The following is a 22,307-nucleotide window of genomic DNA, read 5'->3' as shown; positions in this document are numbered from 1 at the left end:
CACGTCTGTGAGATCTTTTATTGCACCATGTTGTAAATACCCATTTTTGAGTGCAAAAAATTTTTGAGTGCTGTTTTCCTGGAAAACAGCATGTTTTTGCTGGTACTCAAAAATGGGTATTTACAACATGGTGCAATAAATGATCCGACAGACGTGAGACAGACATAATAAAGATACAAGGTTTCTGCCCAACAGCAATATATGTGTGCGTGTGTGTGTGTGTGTGTATACACAAAGCCTTTTAAGAAAATTGAAAAAAGTGGACAAAAAATTGACATTTTCAGAAAGATTCCAGATATTGTAACACTATTTCAGTTTCCATTTTGGGTTAAAGGCTAAACAATGTTAGTGGTTTTGTTGAATCTTTCTCTCTTTTTTCACTCCTAGAGTATTGGTCCCTGATTACATGTGCGATGTGATAATGACGAAGTTGCTTGAAAGCGTAATTTCTCATCCCCCTCCGCTTGCTGCCTAAATTAAGCTTTTTCAAGGTTGGATGTGCAGCTGGGGATCGAAGGACAGGATCTTCCATCAGCGCCTGGAGATCTGCGCCTGCAGGATCTTGTTTCTGCTAGAAAATATTCAGTGCTACCGGAGCTTTGCCTCATTCGACCCCCACTCCCCCACCCCCTAAGCCCACCGACTGTCCCGCAATCCACATGGGCTGCTCACATTCTGTAATCAATGATTCACAGTGACTTCAAAGGGCCGCTAAATGCTGAAAATTATGATTTGGCTGGTGTTGATTGATGCATTTAATATTAATTGTGAAATGCTATGCTGTGCTTTGGTCTGGAGCTTTGAGCATATTTGCTGATGTTCACTGCCTTTCTCTTCTTTGGTAGAAATAGGTTAGTTTCAAGAGCTCCATCGTTGCCTTAACCCTTCAGTTCATGGTCATATTTCATAAGTGCATCATTGATTGATCGATTGATTGATTGACTGACTGACTGACTGATTGATTGATTGATTGACAGACAGAAACTGAAATGCTGTGTGGAACAACTACTGAAGAGAGCAATTGTTCAGATTATCGAGACGACAGAAATCCTAGAGGCAAGGATTTAATACTCAGTATTTAAGTAATCCATAAGCGTTGACACGTCCCATTTAAGATCTTCCTTTCGGCCATGCAGATTACACAAGTTAATCTGTATATCTGTAAAACATTATCCTGCGTTCACTATGTGCGATTCTCCACCTCTGATGAAGAGATTACAGATATGTACAGTGGTTTAATGGAAGTGCTTAAACAAGCTTTTCGTCGCCCCGAGCTTTTCTGAGTGCTGTGCCGAGATCCATTCTAGGATTACGCATATATCGAGACCCATCTCTCGAATCGCAAGCCTGCGAAGTGCTCAATGACTTGGGACAGTCATTTCACAGTCGGCATGTTCTGTGTCGCTCCCTCTGAAGATAAAGAATGATTTTTCTCGTTTATTGAGCCGACGCAGCATGCTGCCGGGAGATATTATGCAGGAATTTGACAGGAAAGTACACGGCTTGAAACCATCGAGCAACAGTGGTGCAACATTTCACATAACAGGGTTGCATCTGACGTAGTGAAATTGAACTGTACATCTCATGCTTTGATCCACAGTGTCATCAAATATACATGAAAATCAAAACTAAAAAGAGGGCTAAAGACGTATTAGTCTAGCTCAGAGTAGTTCCGGTATGGAACAAGAGTTAAAATGGAGAATGATGCTGTCCGGTCAATAATGATGGCTGGAAAGCTCAGTAATGCCGTGTTGCTGATTTTTCATTGGTCAAATCCGTTGACGTGTTTTGTCAATAGGGACTTTTGGCAGGATCTTTGTTTAGTGTTTACAGTAATGTCACATGGAAATGCTGCCTCATCCAAAGCTCTACATGCCAGTGTTCTCTATATATTGCTTATTTAGGTAGAGATAAATGATGGACATTTGGCGACAGGAAGTAAACAGACGTTCGTCTCCATATGCTGCGGCAGACCACATGACAAATGTGTTGCTTGAATTTCCATTGCATTGCTTTTACACTTACGTAAGAGCCTGCTAGACAACTGCTACAGCTTTAATTACCCAGAAATCTCCCACAATTGCACCTACAACTCTTGAAGAGAAGCAGCATCTCAAACATATGATCATCAGGTAACAGAAAACCTGCTTTGGGAAAAATTTAAGCAGTTTTTTTTTTTTTTTTCACAGCGTTATTTGTGGCAGTAAAAGCACAATTTGAATTACCAAATGTTCCAGTAATATTTCAGCTTAGCATTTAATGGAGCAGCTTAGTCCTTCAGTACGTGATTATAATGTTCTTAGTGGGCTCTTTCCATGAAGCCAGATGTTCCCAAATAAACGGCACAGTGTGATCATGTCTCCATGAAAGCTAATGTTGTTCTAGCTTGGCTTTTAGTGACCTGCATAATTTTGGTCTTAAAATAAAGACGCTTTCAATGGTAAGGAGATCTTTAATTAGTAAAAGTTCATCTAAACCTGCTCTGCTGTCGAAATGCTGTACTTTTTGAGAAAAGGTCAAAACTAACTTCTCACTTTTGCAAAATAAAGAAAAGAAAAAAGAAGTGTGCTTAATTATTGAATGTGTACTTGTACTTCAAATCTTAAAAGTATATTGAAAAACTGTACTTGTAGAAAATATAACTATGAAATCAAATAAAAAAGGCCAATTAAGTGTAGCATATATATATATATATATATATATATATATATATATATATATATATATATATATATATATATATTTTACCACACTTAAGCACACATTTAAAAATAGCATTTTTAAATATCATAGTGTATAAATGAGTACTTTTTAAATCAATGTTTTCATAATCATTTGTTGAGCTTGAAAGAAGTACACTTAGTTCGTTGTGTTGATTAACATATTTAAGCACATTGTCATTTTAATAGTAGCGTGTCATTTGCTATTATAATTAAAGTTAATATATTTAAAGGGATAGCTCACCCAAAAATGAAAATTCTGTCATCATTTATTTACCTTTAAGTTGTTCCAAACCTGTATGAATTTCTTTCTTCTGCTGAACAGTAGTGGCTTCCATAGTGTTTTTTTTTTCTTTTCTTTTTTTTTCTTCTCCATACTATGTAAGTCCATGATGACCCATAACTGTTTGCTTACCCATATTCTTCAAAATATCTTCCTTTGTGTTCAGCAGAAGAAAGAAATTCATACAGGTTTGGAACAACTTGATGGTGAGTAAATGATTACAGAATTTTCATTTTTGGGTGAACTGTTGCTATAAGTATATAAAAAAATGCAACTGAATCATTACAAATGTGCAATTTTTATTTAAATACCTGACATACGAGTCTCAACAGAAATTACATTAAAATATATTTTAGTTTACCATAAATGCTTGTCAGTATATTCGGCAGTAGAACTATATTTCAAAGACAATAGAATTATGAAAGTCCTACTTAAGTTGGTCAAAAAGCACTCAGAATTTCAGCTAATGGCATATAATATAAATGTAAACTATAATATATTTGATTTTATTAAATTGCAATTAGCATGCACTAAAGTGTCCGACAATTTTATTTTTAATTTTTTTTTTTTTTTTTTTTTTTTTTAAAGTTTATTTATTTCACACTTAAATGGGTCAGTGACATGACGGGTCATTTTTTTGGCCTTAAAAATAATAAAAAACAAAGATATGACATCCAAACTATGTAAGGTAGTACAATTAGATCACTTCCAAATCCAAAAGGTTTTAATTATGTTTTGCTACATATAAATGTATTTTGAAGATTTTGAAGTGCCAAAAGGTCATTTGGTTTAACCGTCCAAAGGCCAATACAGCAATTTCATTTATGATTAAAATATCTTAAAATGAAATAAATGTATATATAAATGTATAACTCTCTCTTAACTATCTGAAAAATTCATGTTTTCACTTGCTCGTATGCATGTCCCGAAACATCATGTGATTCAGTACAACCGCTATAAAACACAGACAATGTTGTAATATTTAAAAAACTTGTACTAAAAATAAAATATTTGATTGTCCTTTTGCCAGCTAGCTATGTGCACTTCTTTTTCACAATGGTGATTATAAAAGAAATGCAAATGGCCAATGCCAACAACCTTTATAAACCTCTAGAAGTTAAAAGAAAGTAAAACATTTGTGATTTGTGTGTCTTGGTTAAACTATACAGTGAAGATGTCCTCTTGAAGTTGCGGTACACGCAAGATAAAGAGAGACGGTGACATTTAAAAGTTGAATGACAACACTGCATGCACATTAGCTGTAAGCATTGGTGCTTCTGTTCCATTCTCAGCGCTCTAATATTTTTATTAAAAGGTCAATGCATTGAGTATCAGAGCTTTGAAAATGTACACTGTGCTTTGCTGGATTAGTGAAGTCCAAGAACATTTTTTCTGTCTTAGTTCCGTTCTCCTTTGTGTCGCTCTCAGAGGTTGCTGTTATAGGATTACATTAACACTTCACTCTACTCTTGTGATTTAGAATACTGAAGGCTGTCTTTGAGTGAATTATAACTCTATTTAGCAGTTAACTTCATGTAAAAGTGTGCTTTGCTCAGTTTTGGTTGGCCTAATTTCCTAAATCTGAAGCTTTGCCTTTACCTTTGTCAGTGAAAAAAAGAAAAGAAAAACTAATACTTTCGGGACTGAGGTGTGCAAACTGAGTGGCATTCACCCTTGAGCGGTGATTATGGAAACAAGCCAAACGAGAACAAGAGCAAGAGTTGTCACACTTTTTATTCAAGTGAATATTTCTCAATGTAGGTTCATCTTTGAAAGTAATTTTTGTTTAGGTACATATGTTAAAGTCTTGGCTGCAAAAAAAAAAAAAAAAAGATTACTGTTTTTGCGCAGCAGAAACAAATACAGTTTATTGAATGCACATGGTCTTTTCTAATGCCACTCTATAGGTGGGTTAAGTTGCCACAATAGAAGCTGAATAAAGAGACTATTTTAGGCTTTTCAGCAAAATTTAAACATTAAACCAATTCAAGGAACAGCAAAAATGTAAAAAGTATAATGTGCAAAAATACCATGCCATTAAATAAGGTATTCAATTTAAAACATTTAAAATGTATGTATCAACTTGAAATAAGATCACAGAACATTTTAGCTTAAAGGGATAGTTCACCCAAAAAAGACAATTACTTAATTTACTCACCCTCAAGCCGTCCTAGGTGTATCTAGGTGTACTATCTTCTTTCTATCTTCTTTCAGATGAACACAATTAAGTTTAGGCTTACAACCAGGGTTAATGTTTCTACATCAGTGTCATTCACCTATCATTTCCTTCTTTTTTTAGGGATAAGTTATGGGTAGGGTTAGGTTTGGGAGTAGGGATATGGTTAGGACTATGTTTTCGTACTGGAATGTTGTTGTCTTGGCAAAATCACGTTGAGCATCTAGGGCGCAATACACATTAAAGAGTAAAAACAAACTTTCAGAAACAAATCTTTACTCATTTGCTGGTTTATGGATTTTGTAGAGGTGAGATGCATTCTGGGTAATTATTTTTAACTAAGAGTAATCAATAAACAGGAGGTACACATGGTTTTTACCACATTCCAGTTAAAGTCTTCTAAAAATAAAAAAAATAAAGAAAATAAAAGAATTCAGTCCAAGTGTTAACAATAGACTGTATATCTGGATAAAAATCAATTCCTTTGATATGCTTTAGTATGTCTGTTCTTAAATAAAAATACATAAATAAAAACCTTCCAGGTTCTCCATATCTCAAAGAGATACGGAGAACCTGGAATCTGTGAACAGCTACTCATTCAAGAGGCTGCTGCCAGCCTGAGCCTTTCACACAGATCGAGAAATAAATTGAATCTTAGATATATTTAAAGGATTTAGCAAAACTGGTTCAAAAGAGAGTGAGAGAGAGAGAAGTGGGGAGATATTTTAATTTAAATATGGTCAAGAGTTCACTTTCATGCTGCAGATCACACTATCACCAAAGAGCAGAAGGAAACGTTGATATTATTTCAATAATGACTGCTAGTGATGTCTGAATGGGTCACCCAATGTGCTTTGTTAGTGAATATATGAATCCTAGATTTTCTCAAAGATTTTCTCCCAGTCTAGTGAGTCCGAGCAGGGAAATTGAGAAAATACATCATGTTTTGACTGTATCAAGAGAGAAATGTTCCGTAGTATGTGATGTTAGAGCAGTGAAGTGTCATTCGTGGAATGAGTGGAGCCATAGCTGCTCCCAAATGCTGCTTTGCACAAAGCTATTATAAGTAAGTGCACTGGACAAATGGGGTCCTGTGATGCTGACTCAAGCAAATATCAGACTCAATGGAGTGCCTGCAGACTAACAGCACTCTAAAAGTACTGTTGTGCTTCAGAGGACTTCAGCACATCAGACAAACAACGGCATAAGACAGTCTACTTAGGTCTTATTTTGTTCGTAGAGGCAGACTGTGTCCTCCTTTTTTTATTTATGGGCTTTTTGCCTTTTATTAAATAATACAGTATAGACAGAGAGAAGGACATTATTGGGAAGAGAGAAGGGGAAAGGAAAACAGGTCAAACTTGAACCTGTGCCCCAGTGAGAGCTCCAGTGTGGATTACTGCTATGCCACAGGCTTTCTTTCTTTCTTTCTTTCTTTCTTTCTTTCTTTCTTTCTTTCTTTCTTTCTTTCTTTCTTTCTTTCTTTCTTTCTTTCTTTCTTTCTTTAGTGTTTTTGCATGCATTTAATTTGAAATATTATGTTAAAAATTAACACAAAACATTTGCAATTAAAAAAATATCAAAATAATTTATTTGATGAAAAATACAGTAAAAACAATAATATTATGAAATATTGTTAACATATAAAATAGCTGTTTTGTATAATATTTGAATATATTTTAAAATGTAATTGACTCTTGTGGTGTCAAAGCTGAATTTTCAGCATCATTACTCCAGTCTTTAGTGTCACATGATCCTTCAGAAAACATTCTGATATGCTGATATGATGCTCAAGACACATTTATTATTATTATTATCAATGTTGAAAACAGTTGTGCTGCTTAATATTTTTGTGGGAACCGTAATACTTATTTTTTCAGGATTCTTTGATGAATAGAAAAGTCAAAAGAACAGCATTTATTTGAAATATTTTGTAACATTATACAAGTTTTTGTCACTTTTGATCAATAAAATGCATCCTTGCTGAATAAAAGAATCTAACTTATGCCAAAACAGTAGTGCAATAAAAGTTGGGGGCTCGTCCGGGATATTCCCAAGAAACGTGACTAAGAGGTCGTACTGTAGCAATACATTCAAGCCCCTAACCTGTGTGTAAATTTAAATAATAATAATAATAATAATAAAAATGGCAAGAAAAGTTGGACTCTTGGCAGATGTTTATATAAATCAATTTGAAAACGTAATAAAACCAAGAAAATATTCTATAAGTCTACCTCTGACAGACTCATTTGCAAAATGAAGTGAATTTGGGAACCTTTTCTCAGCAAATGCTGATATATGAGATAAATTGTCGTCAATTCAATGAATTAATTGGCATATCATGCAATTAATTTGATTAAAATCTTCAATCAATTGGCCGCTCTAATCGTTAAATATGTCTCCTACACATTGGATCATGATGTATTACTTGTATGGACAAGTGGAAGAAATGGCACGGTTGATTCATGGTGCATTTATTCTCTGATGTCAGTCTGTTATCATGGAATGGGAGCCATATGGAAAAGTCTGATTTTAATGCGTGGGTCTACACGGTTATCCTATCACTAATGGATGCCTGTAACTCCTGTCACTCATGCAGAGTAGGAAAGCTGTGGTGTTATCATTCATGGGCAGCAGTGCAATCTCTCTCAGTACCTGGATGAGTGCTCATCGCTGTTTCTTTTTGGCAATAAAATCTATCACATCCAATCTGTCATATTAATCAGTTCTGCTTAACTGAACCATATCAGCTAGATTTTCTGGATAGAAATTATAGCCTTTGCCTCTGTTGTACCCAGGTGTGACTTCTACCTCGCTTTTTTTTTTTTTTTTTTTTAAATGGCAATAATGTTTTCAATTGCATCTTGGTAAAATATTAAATGACAGATCAGTGTGCTTGTGTAGTCACCTGTGCTCTATAGCAGGGAGTCAAACGTTGCATCTACTTGTTTTTGTAATAGCCTCACCAATCACAAGATATTTAGGGCTATTGAGGGGAAATTGTATGCGCGTAGCCCGAAGCGCTCTTCTCACCCCATCAAAAGGAACGTTAACAAACACAAGTTCTGAAAGTAGCTGCATATATATTCTAGTGAATGGCAGGTTTCTCGAGCCATCCATGCCTTGTGAGTGATAAAATGGGAAAACAAAATTCGCTTCTGCTCTCCCCTCAGGACCGAATTCATAAATAGAGCCTGACGCTCGGAGGTGTGGCTCCTTCCTCTGCAATTTCTCATTAAAATGATGTTGCGAGGGAAAACAAGCTAATTTACAGGGTGATATACAGGCTGGTTTCATGGAGCAATTATCTGCTTTATGGTGATATTCCAAAGATCCATAAAGCTTCTCCTCTGGTTCATTTCATCACGCTCAGCATGTCCGAGAGGCTCATAAACATAGCTTTAGATCTACGTGCAGCAGGCTGGCAGGATGGGTAGCGATGCACTGTGCTGCCTCGCTGTTGGACATAGAATGGCCTTCTGGGGATCGCAGGAGGAGAGAACAGAAAAGGTTTTTTGATCAAGACCAGCTGTCAGTTCTCTCCTAAACGGTTTTATTGAAGTGAACAGTTCTCTGGGAAGCGGAAAGGGCTTTATTTGCAGTGAGGAGAATGTGTTGTTGTCTTAATTACTCGCACCTCTCTCCATGCAACTTATAAACTGACTGTTCTACAGCTCTCTTAGCACAACATCAGTCAGGCGGGTGAGAGCGCAAAGGAAACAGAGGCTCGACTGTCTGGGGAACTGTCGTAGGTGTTTCATCCTGTCAAGTCTCTTGGCATTGTTCTCAGAAAGCCTTGCTTTTCACCTCATAAGAAAAGAAAAACAATTCCCTGTGTGTTTTGGCCCTCTTCATATCATACCAAAAATCTAGATGTGTTTGAGCACTTGTAGTGAGATTGTGTGCTGAAGTTAGGCTGCACTGGCTTTTGCGGTTGTCTGTTAAATGTTTGTGATTTCAGCGCACTTGATGTTCAGCCTGGTCTCATTGTTTATATAGGTATTCGTATGTAATATTTACAGGCACAAAAACAATCTCATACCTATCTCTAAACATAACCCTAATCATTTCTTAAAAAAAAAAATTAAAAAAAAAAAAATAGAGAAAATAAAAAACATAATAATCCTAACCCTAACTGCACTTACAAAAATGTATTGCAAATGTAGCAACAACAGCAAAAATAAACTACTGTATAACTCATAGATTAAATAAGGATTTGTGTTACGTTTTTGATGCTATCAATACTTTAGTATTGTACATTTTAGTGTCTATGCAAACATATGTAAATATATGTGCGGTAGAACCATGTTTTAGATACATATGAACATCCCCAAAAATGAAGATTCTGACAGCATTTATTCACCCTCATGTCATACTAAACGTGTATGACTTTCCTTTCTTCTGTGGCACACAAAATTAGATGTTTTGAAAAATCACCTGTTTTCATCTATTCAGTGAATGTCTGCTGGGTCCAAAACAACATTAACAACAAGAGACATTTTTCATTATATGTTCTTTTGTTTTCCACAGAAGGAAATGACATGAGGGTGAGTAAATGATGACAGAATTTTCAGCTTTGGGTGAACTAACCCTTTAAAGCTGAAGTGTATAATTAAGCTTATATAGCTTTAATTATAACTTAAGCCTTGAAGGCATTTTCAGAGTTGTACACATACAAAAGGCATACAAAAAAGTAAAGACTTTACAGCATTTGGAGCAAAGGTAGCCTTTTTGTTTAATGCCCATTTTTAAAATCATCCCTTCACAAGGAATATCTTGTGATCGACGCAAGTGATTATGTTGATTTTGGACTCATTTCAATCGGGAGCATCCACTGTAAGTAATGATGTGCCATTTTCTACGATCTATGCATGTTTCTTGAAGTTATAAGTGAAAATGCCACATGAAAGCTACATCTGATTTTAGTTAGCGTCTGTGCACCTGTGGGGTTTTATGTGTCGTCTCATGATCGATTTACTGGATTGTGTTGGATGATTTTGGACTCATTTTAATCATAAGAATCTGCTGTAAATAATGATGTCGGAGCATGTTTCATGAAGTTACGAGCAAAAATGTGACATAAATGCTGCATATGTATATTATTTACGTATGATAATATGCAGAGATGACAATAAATACACCATTCAAAGGTTGATTCCACCAAAAGTGTAAACACTGTGACTCTTTGGTGCTATCAAAATATTGCTCTGTTTGTTTGAGCATCCCAGCATGATAACTCTGATTCAACCAATGGCATAAGTTTGAGTCGGAGCGAACTGTTTACCTTACCAGAAGAAGATCAGAGAAATTTGTCAGTTGATGCAGAAATTACACATTTTACCTTCATCACTTGATTGACTCACATACAGTACAGTCCAAAAGTTTAGATCCACTAAGATTTTTAATGTTTTTAAAAGAAGTTTCGTCTGCTCACCAAGGCTACATTTATTTAATTAAAAATACAGTAAAAAACAGTGATATTGTGAAATGTTATTACAATTTAAATTAACTGTGTACTATTTAAATATATTTGACAAAGTAATTTATTCCTGTGATGCAAAGCTGAATTTTCAGCATCGTTACTCCAGTCTTCAGTGTCACATGATCCTTCAGAAATCATTGTAATATGCTGATTTGCTGCTCAATAAACATTTATGATTATTATCAATGTTGAAAACAGTTGTGTACTTTTTTTTTCAGGATTCCTTGATGAATAGAAAGTTCAAAAGAACAGCATTTATCTGAAATACAAAGCTTCTGTAGCATTATACACTACCGTTCAAATGTTTGGGGTCAGTAAGAATTTTTATTTTTATTTTTTTGAAAAGAAATTAAAGACATGCATACTTTTATTCAGCAAGGATGCATTAAATCAATCAAAAGTGGCAGTAAATACATTTATAATGTTACAAAAATTAGATTTCAGATAAACACTGTTCTTTTGAACTTTCTATTCATCAAATAATCCTGAAAAAAAATATTGTACACAAATATTTTGTACAATTGTACACATTAAATGTTTCTTGAGCAGCAGATCAGCATATTAGAATGATTTCTGAAGGATCATGTGACACTGAAGACTGGAGTAATGATGCTGAAAATTCAGCTTTGATCACAGGAATAAATTACTTTGTCAAATATATTCAAATAGTACACAGTTATTTTAAATTGTAATAATATTTCACAATATTTCTGTTTTTTTACTGCATTTTTAATTAAATAAATATAGCCTTGGTGAGCAGACGAAACTTCTTTTAAAAACATTAAAAATCTTAGTGGTTCCAAACTTTTGGACTGGACTGTATATATTATGAAGATAATGCTATATATGCTGATATTGCTTGAATGTTTTTTGTCTTGGAGCAGTTCATCATTGCACTCACTGACTCATTTTTAGGAAAGTCTTGCTCTTGTTATTGACTTCTTCTTGAATCTCTGCCATGAGCCCCTCCCTTATCATTTTTTCCAGAAACAAACAGGCAAGTCTGCCATTACATCCCCTTGATAAACAACTGAGGTACATGCAGAGCTGTTGTGGGAAACATTGTGTGTGGAACGATTCAGAGTTATAAAAGGGCGCACACAATGCAGATTTATCTCAGTCTGAGGAGGCAACTCATGCTGCTGAGAATGCCATTTTTGTATGAAATACCTATTAATATACTATCACAGACACAGTAAATGTTGCGTTTAAAAAAACTTTAGCAGTGGATATTAGTAATCTGTGTTTGAAATTATATTTCTAGAAATGCGTATATAATTTAAATATATTTTATTATATTTAATAAATTAACTTTTATTTATGGACCATTGTAGAAGACGGTCTATGACTATTGTCATGGAATACAAAGTTCTGTTATGAAACTCTAGATGGCGCAGGCTGATAGGTCCATAACTCAGTTTGCTTGCAGTCACATCATTCTCTATAGGGCATAGCTGATTGGTTCCTGCTCTATCAGTAGGCAATGAGCTCGCTTCTCAACCTTCAAATACATGGTCAGCATTTGAAGCTTGCTTTCAGAAACCCTCCTCCTTCCCCAGCTCCACCTGTATAGATCTGCTACAGGTAATTCATGTACGCTATATTGTACAGCAGCAGCATGTCTTATTTCCTCACAGCAGCATGTCATGTATGTACTGGCAGTAGCAAGTCTGCAGCAGAAGCAGCAGTAATAGCCAACAGCAGCAGCGTAGCAGATTTATTCAACCAAGACCAAACATATCAACATTGTCATATGGGTCATTGACGAATAAGGTTTTATTAAGTGTTAACAATAAGATGTGTTTTTTTTTTTTTTTTTTTTTATAATAAATTAGCACTGCTTTTGTCATTTTTTACAAGATGGACAAAATTTGTCACCAAAAAAGTCATTCGGTTTAACCAATATTTTGGTTTTACCGAATTACACTTTTGGTTCCCAGACAACAACGTAGTTTGGCCCAGATCCGGCCCACATCAGGTACATGTGGATTAAATGAAATGGCTGTATTGGTCTTTGGACGGTTAAACCGAATGTCCGTTTGACACTTCTAAATCTTTAAAAATACATTTATATGTAGCAAAATATAATTAAAACCTTTTGGATTCAATAAAAGTGATCTAGTTGAACTACCTTACATACTTTGGATGTTTTATCTTTGTTTTTTATTATTATTAAGACCTTTGGATGAAGAAAAAAAAAAAAAAAAGACCCATCACTTCATTGACCTATATACCATACCAAACACTCAGAGAGATGTAATGACAGAAATACTCTAATTTACTCAATATATTATGTAGTCTTCTGGTTCAATTTAATAGTACTGAAGAGATAAATAGGCATAATTATTCGAAATTAATGTAGTTATTGATGATTAGTTACAAAAGATGATTTTTTTATATTTCTTTGCATAGCAATTATATAAGTTATTGCAAACCAAACTTTAATTTAGCATCTATTCTAGCAACAGCTATTCAGAATTCAGTTCAGTGGCAAACATTAACATTAATGAGCTTCAAAGATTAAAAACATAATTAAAACAAGTGAACAATATGCCTTAGAAAAGGTGAGGCATCTCTGCATTTACTGTATAAGTTCACACAGATTTTTCCATGTCTGCCTTGGAGATAGAGTGGCTTAGAAGATGCATTTAGAGATAAACCTGAGAAATACCAATGTAAAATAATACCTCAGGATCTTTCTCTGTCTTGTAGATCACAGCAAGTGCCAATTAGAATGCTTTTAACTTCAAAGCACAAAGAGACAATATAGTTGTGTGCTCTGAAAGCAACATTCCCCTAAAAATGATGTTCATTAGACTGCAAGTCCTTATTCGTAAGTGTACTCAGCTGCCATTCGCAGAATGCCTATTAAATGTAAAAAAAAAAAAAATCAGTAAATAAATAATAAAATAAAAACATACACAATCTTCAATGCGTAATGCATTGTTTTCTTTTGTTTTTTTATTAAGCAGAAAAATTCACTCCTCATCAAATGATCCACGAAGCTACAAAGGAATTTGTCTTGTTTAAGTCTAGTTGTCCTAAGCATGTTTATCCAAGCGTTACGCAAGCACGGCAAGGCCTATAGATAAATAGCTCTGGTATATTATGTGATTTGTGTGAGTAGGTAAACAGCAGATGGCGAGGGAAGCCTTTTCAGCCCCTCGCGCTGTATTTACCTGCCCACCCGAATGACCCGTGTCATGCTGCAACTCCTCATGCAGGCATAAGCAATTGTTAACCATTTGTATCAGTTTTTTCCAGCTGAGTGCGAGGCCAGCCGAGTCATCCACGGCACGTAAGGAAAATTAGCTTGTTTATCAGCATTCTGTTTTCTTTTCCACCTTTCCCTCCCTCTGACATTTTAAATGTATACCATCCATGACTGATTCACTCACAATCAAAATGAGTTCGACCTCAATCACAAATGAAGGTATCGCGCCTCCGTAATCTCCATATTTTTGCAATTACACATATAATGAGTTGCATCGAGCTTGATGAGGACAATGGCCGGTTATGTGCTTGTCTTAAATGAGGAAGGTTACCTTGAGCATCAGTCATCTGTCCTGTTGACGGAACGTTTCGTCCAGAGTAGCATGACGTGTTGTTATTAAACATCGAGGCCTGCTGCTTGTTGCGCCTGTACTTTAGATGTGATTTACATAGGTGAATCCAAGGTGATTCATTATGGGTTTTTCCCATTTTGGTTGGTCTCAGCAAGTTTTTTTTTATTTAATTCAACTTGCAAGCAAACAAATCCCCGTCCTGGGCATCCCGTATGCTTTATCGTGGACTTTAAATAGCCAACTCCTGAAGACCTTGAGAGGGCAAAAAATCTTTAGTCATTCATTACCGCACTGAGGAAGTGTAGAACATTGATGGAATGTAATGAAAACTAATACTCTTTCTAGTCACTGTGCTATCTACAGATGTGTTTTATATCCCATTACTGCTCTAGAAGTGGCCACAGCTCTATAGCATGTTGGGAAAAGCATAATCCATTGGGAAATTACCCATCAGAAGTGCAATACTGTTATAGAAATGAAATTACAGAGGCACTTGTGAGTGAGTGTGTGTATGCGTGTGCTGAGGGGCATGGAGGATATATGTACTCTATCTGATGTGTTCCACAAGGAGAATTCAAATGCGGCCCGGAGAGATGCTCATTTAAAATGTGTCCAACATGCAATGATTGATTGGCTCGTGCTATTGGCATGTTTGTTGGAGAGCGACAGCTGTCTCATCAGAAAACGTTCTCTACATATAGATTGAAATTGAGACAATCAGCAATATTCACCAAAAAAAAAAAAAATTGATTTATTACCCTTACTTAAATTAATTGAAATGTATTTCATTCAAATTAAATCAGTTTAGTTGGGTCAACACATTTAGTTGGATTAGGCCAAATTAATTTTCTATAGTATGTTTTACTTAACTTTATTACATTTGTCAGACTAAATTGATGTCTGTTATGTTAGTAACTTATTTTTTAAATAAATTGAATGAGGTTTAATTAATTTTCTGATATTCAGACGAACACAATCAGAAATATATTTAAAATATCCTTAGTCCTCCAAGGTAAATAATGGTTGTGAATGGGGGTCTGCGTTTTGAAGCCAAAAAAATGCATCCATCCATAAAAAAAGTAATCCATACGACTCCAGAGGGTTAATAAAGGTACACTCTAAAAAATGTTTGGTTAAAAACAACCCAAGTTGGGTTGAAAATGGACAAACCCAGCAATTGGGTTGTTTTAACCCAGTGGTTAGGTTAAATGTTTGCCCAACCTGCTGGGTAGTTTTATTTAACCCAACTACTGATTAAAAATGACTATATGGTTAGCTTAAAATGAATCCAAAATAGGTGAGAAATTAAAACAGTTGAGTTAAATAAAACTACCTAGCATGTTGGGCAAACATTTAACCCAACCACTGGGTTAAAACAACCCAATTGCTGGGTTTGTCCATTTTCAACCCAACTTGGGTTGTTTTTAACCCAGCATTTTTTAGAGTGTATTTAGAAGCGAAGCAATGCATTTTTCTTTTGTAAGAAAAATGTCCATATTTAAACCTTTATAAATTCAAATAACTAGCTTCCAGCGGACGACCGTACATAGAAAGTCGATTTGCAGCGGAAGACTTTCGTTTGACCTGACGCACAACGTAATGACGAACACGGAGGCACAGAGAATAGAGCAAAACAAATCACTGGTCACAGATTATAAGTCTAAATTTTTAAAAAGAAATGTTTGAGGATTTTGATTTAAGAGGAGCTTAAATTTGTTGCACAGCCCTATTTGTTTGAACCGCGAGAGGCGTCTAAGCTTACGATACTCATATGTCCTGCATCATACATTGCGTCATTTGGTGCAAATCGACATGCGCAGTATGCGTACGGTCGTCCGCTGGAAACTAGTTATTTGAATTTATAAAGTTTTAAACACGGATATTTTTCTTACAAAAATGCATCGCTTCAAAAGGTCTTTATTAACCCACTGGAGTTGTTTGGATTACTTTTTTTATGGATGGATGCATTATTTTTGGCCCCCCATTAAACCTTGGAGGACTAAGAATATTTTTTTAAATATATCTCTGATTGTGTTCATCTGAAAGAAGATAGTCAAATACACCTAGGATGTAGCCTGACGTGGTCATACTCAATTCTAGTTCGAATATGAGTCTGATACTGCTCCATTGGGCTTTGGTTATGGGGGCGTATTTCAACCGATCCAGGAAAGACCTCAATTGGATAGACCTACAACCAATCAGAGCTACAGAGTAAGTGATGTATGTTGAGCGACGCATAGTTGTGAACAGAACTCAACTGCACACATGCTGGAACTAGTAGAGCATAAACAATCTTTGGGAAATCACACACACATAACATTATTGTTTGTTTTTAGACAACATTTTACCTGTGAACTGAGGTACACTTCAATTTAATAGGATATGATGGACAATGCCTATATTTCAACTCCTCAATCCGTTCGCATTCATATAATAAATGAAGTCTGTACAAGGTGCTTCAGTACAATATATATGAAGCAGCAACATACAGTATCAAATCTATTATGAGTGCAGTAGTCTAGTGTGCTGCCTTTGCATATCACTGTCCACCTTTTATACCAGTAGGTTTTGCAAAATGAATGTAAGAAGAACACAATTTTAAAATACCATTTCAGATACACATTTCAGAAATGTATATCTGAAATGGTATTTTGTAGTTCCCCCGCCGCTACAAGCACACTTCTTATCCAAGAAGTCAAAAATATGATTATGGGTGATCTAATTGTTGTATAAATGCACATACATAACATACTGCAAATTAATCTAATTTACAGAACCTTTAAACCTCATTTAAATATTTCATGTTGGGTAAATAAGATGATGAATTACATATGGGCACTGCACTGAATGCAACAAATCAGCTGATCTTCTCTCATATGATCTATAGTGTAACTCCCTTTATCAAGGGTTATTGCTGTTTTCATCAGTAATGCCTCAGATTTTGACCTCTTTGCTGCAGAATATGAGCATCTCTCACTTGTTTAACTGTCAGATAATATGGTGCTAGCAAGATACACATGAATAACTTGAGATCTTACGCTTTGCCTGTTGTTGACTACAATAAATGTGCTAATAATAAGGAGCAGTAGTTGGCAATTTGAGTGGAATTAAAAGACTTCACAGAGAACGAGGAAACGTAATATTTATTTCGCTAGAAGTATTTGTCATTACACAAAGCTAGTGTTGTGGTTCAAGGTAAAGTTACAATAAGCTTTTAAAATGTGTTTAATTTTTCTGTAGTTTTGAGAAAGTGTGTATAACAATGTTTAAGTTGTGATTTTTTATTTTTTTTTTTTATGGCAGGTTTAACAAAGACTTATTTATTTTATTTATTTATTTTCCACTCTGTTAAAGCTGGAAAAGGTCAAACACAACGAGCAAGCAAACATGTCAAGAGTTACATAATAAAGATTGCAGAACATTTTGACAGGCTTCAGCTAAAGTTAAAGACCTGCTTTTTAACCGCTGTGCCCTAAAGTAAGACCCTCAGCCTGGAATGCTTTAATTCAGCCGAAATCGCTCAACAAAAGTTTATATTTGGCCTTGGGTGGATGGGTCTATGCAGCCACAGAAAGGATTATATTACCACCAACTGTGTGTATTTAAAACCATACATTTGTTTTGTTTCTCTCCAGAAGCTTTTGCGTTTTTATCACTTATAAATTGTGTTATCTGATAGTTATATCTTATAAATATATTGTCCATAAATAGCTTCAACGAAGTTAGCTTTATTACTTTATCAAGAGTATCTTGACTGTTGTTGTTGACAAGCTACAGTTTTAAAGTAGATTCTCTAACACCGCAATTACATTTTAATATTATATTTTATTCTGTTAGCATTCATTCTGTGAAATATATGTATTTATATGTTACAAGGTTTTCTGAATGCACTGATGTGTCTCATATTGTCTCAGTTATGTAGAACTGAAGGCAAATTAATTATGTAGTCATACATTTAGGTCAAATTCTTGTTGTGAGATTTAATGAGGGATCATACTGAATAGATCAGTATGAATAGATCACAGAGCAGAGAGATTGCTAAATATTCATTTGTTTTGCACTCCTGAGGCATGGATCACATTGCAATATAAGCTCAAAACAGAGATAAATATTTATTTCATTTCCTTCACTTATGAATGACTCTTTCTGCACCGATTCATCTCCCAGTTTGATCTTGATGATAAAAAGTTGAACACAATACTTCATACGGTGACAAACGGCTGACTGTAATCACTCAGATATATCGCTCAAAGCACAAACATCTCTTCTGACAGAAAATGTCATAATTAATATGTTTTCTTTCCAGTGAGGCATCTGAACATTAAAGCAGAGCAAGAAGAGGAAAAAAGGTCATCGGATGCTTTTTTAAGCAGTGTAAATGTTGTGATAATCATTTTATTTTATGAACTTACTACGGCAGAAGAAAATGTTTTAAAAAACACATTTTAACATGTTGCAGCAACATTTTCATGCACAATTCCTTTAAAAAATCAAGTATACTTAAGTAAAGTTTAAGCATATTTTTTTAGAATATTTTATGTATTCTTTTTAGTGTGTAAAAGTGTACACTTTTAGTACACAACTAGTTTTTATATATATATATATATATATATATATATATATATATATATATATATATATATATATATATATATATATATATATATATATATATTTTTTTTTTTTTGTACTGCAACTATACTACAAGAGAACGAATAGGTATACTGACAGTTTACTACACTAAAAGATAATGTGTTGGCTCAACAAAAAAGCAACAGTTTGCATCATTTTTTTTTCTTTTTTTTGAGTTTTGAGTTTTGAGAACTTTGAGAGAATTTATGTTCAGGAACTTAATAATTTGTAGAATAAGCAAATTTTTTAAGTTTATTACTCAGAAAAATTAAGTTGCTTCAACTACCTGATTTGTAGCCCTGGAACCAAATAGCCTAATCTTATCTATTTCAGTTCAAATCAACATCTATCATAGCACATGCTAGCATGACTTATTTAACAACTACGAGATGTCGCTTTTATTTTGAATTTTTTAATTCAAATGTACAGATTGTTCCTTTAATAACTAAATGCTGTAAATGCTCAAGAAGTGTTGCAGTTTGCTCTCAATTTGTTTATACAGTCAAACCAAAGTTTATTCAGACACCTTGAACATTTCATTAATTAATACAGTTTACTCACTATAGTGTAAAAACATGGAAATAAAATATGACATATATCAGAAAAAAAAAAATCAGATAACACTTAAGCAAAATATGGTCAGGTCAAAGTGTCTGAATAATTTTCGGTTCCAAATTTTTTTATCAGTTTTACTGGTATTCCACTGTATGAACAATTTTTGGGTAGAATATGTCACAGTTTACTTTATTTTGCTATTCTCACTTACATAAATGAACTACAATGTCCTGCACCCACTAGTAAAAATATGTCAAAAATATCACAAATGTCTGAATAACTTTTGGTTTGACTGTATATATTTGACTGTACATATATATTCTTCTTTACACAAGATTTCAAAATTGTTTTATTTTGTTTAGCCTACATTTATTGTTTCTGTGTGATTTCTTGAATGTTATACTGCAACAAAAAAAAAAAATTGTAAAAAGCTTTGCTGGGCTTGCTGAGATGGAGTGTAACACTCTGTGTAAATGTATGATAAAACAATACCTCAGGCTCAGCAGTATTAATGATATGCAGTGCACTTGTTATTAAAGTTCCAAAACAGCGCCAGGAGTAACACAGATGGAGTCAATTAAACAACGAACACGCTCATACACGTACACGTTTCATCTTTGGTCTTTTATCTCTTGTACGTTACTCCATGGCTGTAATTAGCAGTACGCTCCTACTTGCAACATTATGTCCAGTGATAATAACAGTTATTTTCATGTGTGATTTCAAATAATTTACCACTTACTAGCTGAATCAATTTTGCACGTACCGTGTCCTTGGGTATTGCGTTTAGTGATAAAGACGGTGCGCCGTGTTAACTGCTTCACACTAATTTGCTTGTCTCACTTCTGGTGTTTGCAGGGAGCTGATGCCATCTACTCTGGAGGGACAGATCACAATGGAGAAGACACCCAGCTACTTTGTGACAAACAGCGCACCGAAGCGCATCCACACGATGGCGAGAGACATTAAACTAATCATAGTCGTCCGCAATCCAGTGACCAGAGCCATTTCGGACTATACTCAGACGCTCTCCAAGAGGCCCGAGATCCCTACCTTCGAAGTGCTGGCGTTCAAGAACCGAACGCTGGGCCTGATCGACGCATCGTGGAGCGCGCTACGAATAGGGATCTACGCACTTCACCTGGAGAGCTGGATGCAGTATTTCCCCCTCTCGCAGATGCACTTTGTCAGCGGAGAGCGTCTTATCGTTGATCCGGCCGGCGAGATGGCAAAGGTGCAGGATTTCCTGGGACTCAAGCGCATTGTTACTGACAAACATTTCTATTTTAATAAAACCAAGGGATTTCCATGCTTGAAGAAGCCAGAGGACAGCAGTACCCCACGTTGCCTTGGCAAGTCCAAGGGTAGAACTCACCCCAAAATAGACCCCGATGTCATTCGCAGACTGCACAAATTCTACAAGCCCTTTAACATGATGTTCTACCAAATGACAGGGCAAAACTTTCAATGGGAACTGGAGGAGGATGGCAATTCGCCTGGCTCTCGGGACTAGAACCCTGCTGCTCTCCGCACCACCAGCCTTCTCATAGCCGTCCCCTCGATCCGTGCTTCAACACATCAATCGATCGTTGCTGTCTTTGCGAAAGTGTGTGTACCCATAGCAAGAGTGCTAATCTGCTCTGTCAACCCCCAATACCAATGGTGTTTATGATGGCAAATGTTATTGTAAATATTATCCCGAACATAAATATATTTATATTTGTCAAGAGAAGAGGATTTTATTCATTTCGTTCAGAAAGAGTTGGTATATGAATCATGTCTTCTATGATGATGCATGCGATGAGTTAAGTGTCCTTACCCACCATCACCCTGAGGGTTTTGTTTTTTAATCTCTCTCTCTCTCTCTCTCGCACACCAGCAGTGAGTGCCGTACAGTTGAGAACCAAGGATCTTTGTGGATTCTGAAAACTAAAAACAACTACAATCAAACGCAGATCTTATTAATACAGTAATCCTATCAAATGAGAATGTTTCAGCTATTTCTGCCCAATTTTATGCATACATTTTTGTGGCTAATAAAAATTCATATAGTTGGGTCCAAAAGCTTATACTTCTATATGCATATTTTTAATTATATCATATATTAAATATTATAGTATGCATTATCAGAATTACAATTTTACTTCATATATTTTACATTTTTAAATCTTAAAACTGGTCATTTCCATTTTTAATTAGATCTCAGGCTTTTGGACTGTACTGTGTATTTAATAAATTAGCTTGAAGAAATGCATATATGCTGTGTTTCTTCAATTTGATTAATTGTTCACTTTTTCTGCTATTCAAAAGTTTGGGATTGTTAAGACTTTGTATTGTTTTGGGGAAGAAATGTCTTATTCTCACCAAGGCTGCATTTATTTGATTATACAGTAGAAACAGTAACATTGTGAAAATGTTATTATTTGAATATATTTTAAAGTATAATTTATTCCTGTGATGGCAAAGCTGAATTTTCAGTATCATTACTCCAGTCTTCAGTGTCACATGATCCTTCAGAAATCATTCTCATATGCTGATTTGATGCTCAAGAAACATTTCTCATTATTATCAAAGTTGAAAACAGTTGTGCTACTTAAAGGGTTAGTTCACCCAAAAATGAAAATAATGTCATTTATTACTCACCCTCATGTCGTTCCACACCCGTAAGACCTTCGTTCATCTTCAGAACATAAATAAAGATATTTTTTATGAAATCCGATGGCTCAGTGAGGCTACTATTGAGAGCAATGTCACCGAACCTCTCAAGATCCATAAAGGTACTCAAAACATATTTAAATCAGTTCATGTGAGTTCAGTGGTTCTATATTAATATTATAAAGCAACGAGAATACTTTTTTTGCGCCAAAAATAAAAAGTATCAAATTTTCAACAA

General features: G+C 35.0%; 1 protein-coding gene across 1 annotated transcript in view; it reads left to right on the top strand.

Annotated features, from left to right (window-relative positions):
* The window catches only part of hs3st4 (heparan sulfate (glucosamine) 3-O-sulfotransferase 4), a 152,754-nt gene extending 131,827 nt beyond the window's left edge, over window positions 1-20,927 (top strand). Inside the window, exon 2 of the mRNA XM_067376062.1 lies at window positions 20,273-20,927. Within this exon, the coding sequence (XP_067232163.1) occupies window positions 20,273-20,927 (655 nt within the window). The remainder of the gene's footprint in view (window positions 1-20,272) is intronic.
* Window positions 20,928-22,307: the final 1,380 nt, after the last annotated feature.

The sequence above is a fragment of the Chanodichthys erythropterus genome, chromosome 3 (genome assembly GCF_024489055.1).
Source record: "Chanodichthys erythropterus isolate Z2021 chromosome 3, ASM2448905v1, whole genome shotgun sequence".
Taxonomy (NCBI): Eukaryota; Metazoa; Chordata; class Actinopteri; order Cypriniformes; family Xenocyprididae; genus Chanodichthys; species Chanodichthys erythropterus.
The sequence above is the reverse complement of the archived record's forward strand: the minus strand, read 5'-3'. Positions and strand labels throughout refer to the sequence as shown.